Below are 8,404 nucleotides of genomic sequence, written 5' to 3' on the forward strand. Positions count from 1 at the left end.
GTCCAAATATTTTCTAACAGCCTCAATAAGCTGAGTTCACCATGAGATGTTGGATATTTTGTAGGTTAGCCAGGAAGCCTGCACACGGCATACTGTGGAGTCTGAAGCCAATACAGAGCTTAAAAAAACATTTTGTACATATGAACCTGCTAAGAGTCATTTTGGCAGTAATTACAGTGTCCTTAAGTCGCCTGGGAGAAGAATTGCAATGTACAATGAGTGTGTCTGTATGAGAGAGTGAGCCTGAGCTTACGAAGAGTCCTCTGGAGTCTGTAATTCAGCCTCCTCAGTCTCTACAGCCAACAACAGAGCCTCTGTCACACCCTTTACACATCACTGTGTGGGATCAGTCTGCAAAGACTGCCTGTGTTTGCAAAAGAGAGAGTAGGCAAAGCTACAGAACAAAAGTATTGTCTCAGAAAAACTGTTCTAACTCAGTTGACCTTGTTCCCAGCCACAACTGCATATGTTCTATGTGCAGTTGTTGACATTAACTCAGTTAGTAGAGTGGTTACCTCACTGATGCTCCTATGCTCCCTCCGGTGCTCCGTAATGTCTAGGATAAGCCAGTATGGGCAGAACATGTTAGTCTGCCTTCCAGATGGTTATGTATGGAGTGTTTGTCATCTGAGTCCTGAACCAGTGCAGTTATTGTTGTTGAATCACTTTGGTTTCTTTTTGAAGGTATTAAAACTAAACAGATACAGTTTAATCAAATCATAGGAGGAATGTGAGGTTGCATGAGTCTTGAGTTAAAGAATCTGAATCAGATTTATTCTAGATCACCTCATGGATGAAAAGCATGGTCCTCTTTGTGTTGAAAGGTGTAAGGTCTGAGTATGCTCGTCAAACACGGGAGAAGAAAAAAGCAGGAAAAGATGTGATAGTTCTTTTTTTAAAACTGTTAGAGTGGCTGGGTTTTGCTCTTGTACAGCTTTTGTATCATTGCCTGCATCTCATTATTTTTGTGTTGGTTACTTGTCGGTCTACTGTGTGTGCTTAGAAAGGACATGGAAGATGAAACGACTAGGGAGTGTCATGGACCTTAGGGGCAATCATCAACAGGGAGCTAATATTTTGGAGGTTGTGGGTGTCACTTAGCTTGTCTGACCGTATCAGAATTCACAGGTCTTTATAATTGTTCAGGACATCTACACTGAAAGGCAGAGTGCATTGCGTGACTGGCCATCACAAAAAGGAGAGGGCGCAGTATCATTTAAATGCACATCTTTAGACACTCTCCTCGAAAGCATTCATAGAGTTGCCTGTGTTTATTCCTGTGAAGTGTCACAAATAGCTGTGTAACAAACGAAGAAAGAGAGCTAGAAGAGAGAGATTCAAATCCAGCATGCTTTCTCACCTCTACAGCTGGCCAGTTGCATTGCAACATGGGTGCGACTGTCAAATCGTCGGTTTCACAGAGTTTCAGAAACAGTCGTATACAGCCCACCTAATCCAACATCAGAAAGGTGTGGGGGAAGGGGGGGTTTCCAAAGCAATCTGACAGAGCATGCTGGCCTCAGCATCACATGTGGGTGTGGTTAGATGAAGTTTGTTGTGCCCTGCACATAGTCCTGAGTACATCACTGGTACACAAAGTGTGGAACAAGCATGTTGTCAACATTAGTTGTCAGTGCATGGATTATTAGAATGGGTGCAGTTTCATGTCTAGTTTACCGTCACACATGCCAATTAATTGTTTAATCTTGTTCTCATGTATGTGTAGATCTATGTCTGCTGGCATGCTTCTCTCTAAACCCCCAGTGCAACATCAAAATGTATTTTGCTCAGCATTCAGGTTCAGATCCACTCAGGGATCTAATCAGCTATCGAATCAAGGCCCAAGTTCACTTTACCGGGTTGATTTTCTCTCTAATAGCAGCAGGCCAGAGGAATTTGGGTCAAGGTTTTGGACAGGTAATATCTCTCCTTGTCTTTAATTCTGACCAAAACTTGGCATAAGAAGCAGACCGTCCCTGTAACTCCCACGGGCCTGATCTCAAATCAAATACAGACGATACATTTTGAACAGTAAATCTCACTGAAAGTGTGAAATATGCTATTGTGAACTGACTGACAGTGTTTAAAGACATGCAGAATGTAATAGTTATATTTATGAGCATTTTTGTTCTTGGTTATGCCTTTATTGAATGGCTGTACAAACCTGCTGTGGACAGCAGTGTCCAATATTTGCATTTCTATTTAACAGTTCAGTAGAATGTGACCAGATCATTGTTTTGTTCAAACTGCCTCTCAAACAGTGCTGCATGTGTGACTTTAAATGCTCCCACATCACATTTTTTTAAACCTGTTGTTCCCTGTGTCCACAGTACTTTGTCCTGCTGCTGTGCATCTTCCTGCTGGAGATTCTGGCTGGCATCCTGGCTTATATCTACTACCAGCAGGTAATCCTGTTAGGACAACAACAAAAAATCTTTTACAATGCATCTTGGGATTTGTTTGTTAGATTGCATGTACAGAATGATGGAGGAACAGCTGGCAAATATCAGAAGACTATATATTGATTTCAAATGACAAAACAGACATTTAACAGGTCTCCTTGCATGCTGAGTGGTTTCAGTGTGCACTATATACAGTTTGAGTCCAACTGCCAACATTGCTTGTGAGTTTCCCCTATTTGTCTTTGCATCCCATGTTGCCTCTCTACAACCCATAAAGGTAAAAATGCTCCAAAAAATATATTAAACATTATTTTAAATCAGACAGAGGTTAGGATTTGTTTAAATAATATTACAATGTTATGCTTAATCAGTACATTTATTTATTCCTTCCTAATATACATATTTTTAATAAATTGTCCCAGGGTAAAAAACCTTAGGTGGACACAAGTCTGTCATGATTCAGAATATCTATCAAATCCATATCTATGTGGACCAGTTACAGTAGCTAAACTAAAGAATCAATAGACCGTGCCTGAGAAAGGTTTTGTCTCTTAATCTGAGCACGAACCCAAAAGCTGCACAGTAAATTTAGATGCGACAAAGCCAGCATAAAAAATTGAGATGCCAGAGTGGAAATTTAAGATGGTCCATTAAAAATTACTTGTGCTGCATTTAGTCCAAATGGAATGAAAAATGCCTCCAGTAGTTTAATAACAAGGCTGAATGCACTGAGTCACAATCACTGAAAAGAACTTTATTATGATTGCCAACTGAAATACACTCAAATATGGCTGTTCTCATGTATTTCACATTCCCTAGACAAAGGAAGAACTCTGTTGACACAGGTTAATGATTAAACACTGCTGACCCCTACTAAATGTGTACTTAGCTCATTTTCTTATGTCATATTCTGTACTTAATGTAAAAGGTAAACCAAAACTGACAACCTCCCTTGGCACATTTCACCTCTAACAGCATAGTCAAGCATATACTGATGCGCAGCAGCCAGGTGCAAATGCTTTCTTATTCCTTGAGCGATATTAACATGACATAGGTCTCCCCCAGCATTGGTCCCAGCATAACTAGTTTTAAAGCTTGGTGGCTTGTAACTCAGGAACAGAACTCTCCTCAGTCTAGAAGTGTTCTATTATTATAATAGCTGACATATTCATATTCATCATACATAATAGAAATACCTGTAGACGGGTATTTCTATTTTTCAGCTGCTGTTTTCCATGTGAGATTTAATACTTCTTTAAACTGTTATTTAAAATACAAAGTGTCTATAAAAATGGAACATCTTTGCATTACATTGGCCTCCAAAAATTTGGCTCATCATGTGGTTGTAAAATAGTTGCTAGTTAGCTGATGTTATAAATCTTGTAATATTGAATTTATTATGAGCTGTATTTCCATTTCTAAGTTTGTATTCACTTGGCTAGAAAAACTGTGCTACTAGTTGTTGTGCTAGTCATTTTTTTTATTATTTTTTTTTTTTTTTTAACTAAACCCGGGAACTCATCATTGGCAAACCAGCCAGATTTTTCCCATCACAGACTCAGACAGACAATTTGAGCAGTGTGCTCAAATTGTAGCTGGGACCACATCACCAAAACAAAACATGTGAATGCCTTTATGTATGCCCACATTTATAGTTCAGATAGGCAGAGAAAATATCCTCATGTTAGAAAAACTTACATTTTGAAAGTTTAAAATGTAAACGATGTCAAATACGAGCTATGAATAATAAAAATACAGCTGCTGTAACAGTCATTGCCTTCAGGTGGCGCCAGTATCAAACCCGCATTTGCTATTCCCTGCCTTGCCTGTAGATGGTGCACACTATCTTGTCATTAGTTGCAGTTCTAAACTGCTGCTGCTGCTTTTACTTTTCTTGCCAGTAGATGGTCCAGGTTGGAATCAAACTATAGAGTTCAGGCCTGTGGCTGTACAGCTGAATGACCTTAGTCATGCCGCCATCACCTGAATGGAGGCTTGAACTCATGTTTGCTTTTCCGTGTATGTACTTAATCACTCTCACATCTGCTGTTCCTATTTACTGGGGCATGCTGAATCTTGACATGTTGTTTTCTCTTCACTACCATACTGTCTGCCAAACTGTCAACGGGTAAAATAAGACTAAACTCTCATCCACCCGGTCCCCCCAGCCTTTCTGTTTCATCTCTCCACATCCTCCCTTCATCATTCATTCCCTTGATATCTCCTTCACGCTTTGATTTACACTTGTTTCCCAACTGGCTTGTTGCCATAGAAACTGAGCCCCCCAGATCTCCCGCTCCTTGAGCAAGCGTTTTATGCCACTGGTCCAGAGAACAAAAAACAGTGACTTCTTCTTCCTTGGCCCCAGATTCGTGCTCCTCTGTTGTTAGAACTGCTGTCCATGACCTGTATCGGCAAGAAAGCGATTAAATCCTATGTTCTTTAAGTCTCTACCATGACAAAAATAATAGTGGCGACAGATTTATCAGCAATGGTCATGCTCTGCACTGGCCTGAAGTTTTTGTGTTGTGCCTTGGGCTGCTGTTTTATGCAGTATGTCTTGATCTGAGCAGTTGAACGAGGAGCTGAAGCAGAACCTGAGGGAGACCATGATCCAGAAGTATCAACAAAAGACCTATGAACACATCACCAGGGCTGTGGACAAGCTGCAGCAGGAGGTAAGTATCTGCACACCAGGATTGATAGAACTACCTGTTTTTAAAATGTGGGGATTACTTAAATCTTTGAAATGACAATAGATATTTAAGATTTATTTTCATTGACCCAAAATACACAGGAAAACTGAATGTATTTAGGAAGTTGTTTGCATCCACTCCTTCATATTAAAAGTGAACGTGAGCTTCTTACCAAAAATCACATGAAATCTCAGGTGCTTGTTCATTGGACAGAGATTTGGTAACCTGTCATCCCATCAGATTAGAGATTTTTGGGATGGTGGTGAGTCACAACAAATCTCATTCCAGTCCCCCTGACTTCAGATGAGCCTGATGGACTTGTTTCTGCTCTCTGCTGCAGTTGACCCTCTGTTTTTGTTATACCATTTGACAGCGTGTGAAGGAATGGATAAATCTGAACTACAGTTGACTTCAGTTAATTTGCATTTTATGCATTTATTGTGTATTGTTTCTTCTGAGTATTTTATTTTGTCATTTCCAATAATTAGTTTGGACTTGGTGCATTTTTGTACCTTTTCAGCATTTTGTTACATTCACTTACCTACTTTCTTGCTGAGAATTAGGTGAGAAGATCAATACCTTGCTCATGACTTTCTGCTAACTATGAAGGTAGAGCCAGCAGCTGGTTAGACTCCAGGACTCTTTGCACTGCTTCCAAGCAAGAAATTCTCTGGCATTATAATACACCTGGAGAGAGCCCAGTTAGCCATTTGCAGTCTTTATGCTAAGCTAGCTGGCTGCTTGCTGTAGCTTCATATTTACCGAACAGACATCATCTCATATTTTTTTACGGTCTTCCCTGTCTAGTTCAAATGCTGTGGGAGCAACAGTTCATCCGACTGGGAGGAGAGCATCTGGATTCGCTCCGGTGACTCCAAAGGCAGGGCGGTGCCTGACAGCTGCTGTAAAACTCCTACAGAGTTCTGTGGTCGCAGGCAGCACCCCTCCAACATCTACAAAGTGGAGGTAAGAGGTTAGAGAGTGCTGGGGCTGTCAGTGCGATTGGGTTGTTAGTGCGGCTGGTTTGATCTGTCGTTCTGTCATATCTCAGTGCGTCATTGTGCAGTAGCAAAGTACCGAGACATTAGTGTGCGGTATAAGAGTAGCAGACAAAAGAAGAGCTGTCATATCCAAACTGTTATTTGCAGTGAGACTCCAGCAGCACTGCCACTTCATATGATGCAAGCTGAAGACAGACTTTGTTTTTCATTTAGGGTGGCTGCATCACGAAACTGGAGAAATTCATCCTGGAGCATTTGAAAATCATTGGAGCAGTGGGGGTTGGGATTGCCTGTGTACAGGTGAGCAAAGAACACTTGGGTCTTCAACAGCTTGGCTAGACAAAAATAAATGTATATCCATGGGGATTGCCATTTTGCTAAATTGTGTTTTCCTTTCCCTCCATTCATTCCCCAGATCATAGGGATGGTGTTTACATGCTGCCTATATCGAAGTCTAAAGACGGAGCCGTACTAAGAGAAGCAAAAGAAGAAAAGCGAGTGAATAACTTCATCACCACATATCGGACTCAAATAACCCAAAGGTTCTTTTTTTGCCTTGCACATAGGGAAGGAAAATAATGCAAGGGATCAAATTGAACATCAGAGGATCTCATTTTTGTAAATAAATGGTGGAATAACACTCCAAGGTTGCTTAAAGTAATTAGGTACTCAGACTTCAGTCTTAGCTCCATATTTAAGATCACAGCGCTGTGAGAAAAAGCCTCTGAGAGAAACAGAGTGGAGTTTTAACACAGATTGTGTAAATTAGTGTGGGACAGCCTCCATGGGACTAAGACATTGTAATTTCCTTCCACTCCAATTCCCTCAATGTTTATATCTGCAAGCCAGGTGCTGCTGTACACCCCAGAGTAGTCTAAAGGTCAATGGAGTAAAACTGGCACTTTGTTGAAAATACCATTCCTGGTCACAGTAGCAGCCCATCCCTGTTGCACCCTTCTAACACATCATTAACTGTCCAGTCATGCATTTCAAGCCTCTGTTCAACAGAGGCCTTTCAATTTTTGATCCATTAGTTTTTATAATTTGTAATAATAATGATTTTCTGCAACATTTGTGGTGCTTTCTTATGAGCAATTATGTTTATCTTTAATGCTTTATACGTCTTCACAATGACATGTCAGTTTGATCACGTTTTAATCAACTCTTCCGACTTAACCACCTGCTCAAGAATGCTGTCTGCCAGGGTGACGGTACAAGCTGGTGCCTTGCTTAACAGCATAACTGTGCCGTTTGATGGCTATCGTAATTTCCGGACTATAAGCCGCACTCGCTACATGTAAGATGAAAAAACATGTTGTACATAACCGCAGGTGTAACATGAGATATTTCGACAGCCAGATCGATCGCCTGTAACTTGAAGCGGCATCATATGCATTTTGTCGTGTGTTGTCCATGACGAGGGTGTGTACAGTGTGTAAGCGGCAAAAGTAGCGGCTTATAGTCCGGAAAGTACGGTACTTTAAAGTGTAAAGGGGGAAGTTAATGAAGTGATCTTGGGATTGTGTTAATGCTACCTACAAGCAATGGCGCTAATATTTCTCATAAGAAAGTGCCTTGTGTTTTTGATTTTACTGCCTTTTTTGATACAAGGGATGTATTCACTGATGCCAAAGTTGTCAGCTATAACCTTATGTAAAGACCTACTGTATCTCTTCAAGCCTTATTCACTTATGTTATGAAATGAAGATTTGGTTTACTTTTCTATAGATTATAAGATATATTATTGTATTTAACAGACAGGTGGTAGAAAATTGTAGTTTTTCCTGTATGCCTCAAATACAACTCAATCTGCTGTATTTCTCTTTGTGATAAGCCATTAATAATTTTAGTTTGAATAAACACTGACCACTATTGCACTTTGCTTCTGCTTTGTTTGCTTTCTCAGCTGAAGTTTGGCCAGCAACGTGACTAGTGTCACAAGGAGCATCTATATTTTTAACTCAGTGTGGCAGATTGATTTGTAAAGCAGACAATTTAAATATTTGTAAACACCTGTAATGTGCACACGCTGAGCGATGTCCTTCACCTCAGTTAACAAGTCAAGTGCCAGAATAAACCATCACTGTGTAAAAACCAAACCATATGCCTTTAACCAGTGACCCATACACAACTGACACCAGCTTACAGGTGCATTAGTGTATTAACTCAAAGTCAATACCTTATTGTTACTGTACTGCGGAGATGTCGATTTTGGATGTGAGCCATGTTCCTTATGTGAGGTTAGGACTGATATAGCCTGTGATGGAAGTTACTGGGTACAAGGGCAGTTTGTACCCAGCAGCCT

The 8,404-nt window shown here is 40.4% G+C and overlaps 1 protein-coding gene across 1 annotated transcript in view; it reads left to right on the forward strand.

The window, feature by feature from the left end:
* Positions 1 to 7,437, forward strand: part of LOC109965094 (CD151 antigen) — a 27,758-nt gene extending 20,321 nt beyond the window's left edge. The window contains exons 4-8 of the mRNA XM_020608843.1: positions 2,331 to 2,405; positions 4,976 to 5,080; positions 5,906 to 6,064; positions 6,313 to 6,399; positions 6,515 to 7,437. Of these exons, the coding sequence (XP_020464499.1) occupies positions 2,331 to 2,405; positions 4,976 to 5,080; positions 5,906 to 6,064; positions 6,313 to 6,399; positions 6,515 to 6,574 (486 nt within the window). The 3' untranslated portion in view covers positions 6,575 to 7,437. The remainder of the gene's footprint in view (positions 1 to 2,330; positions 2,406 to 4,975; positions 5,081 to 5,905; positions 6,065 to 6,312; positions 6,400 to 6,514) is intronic.
* Positions 7,438 to 8,404: the final 967 nt, after the last annotated feature.

The sequence above is a fragment of the Monopterus albus genome, unplaced genomic scaffold (genome assembly GCF_001952655.1).
Source record: "Monopterus albus unplaced genomic scaffold, M_albus_1.0 scaffold95.1, whole genome shotgun sequence".
In the NCBI taxonomy this organism is placed as follows: Eukaryota; Metazoa; Chordata; class Actinopteri; order Synbranchiformes; family Synbranchidae; genus Monopterus; species Monopterus albus.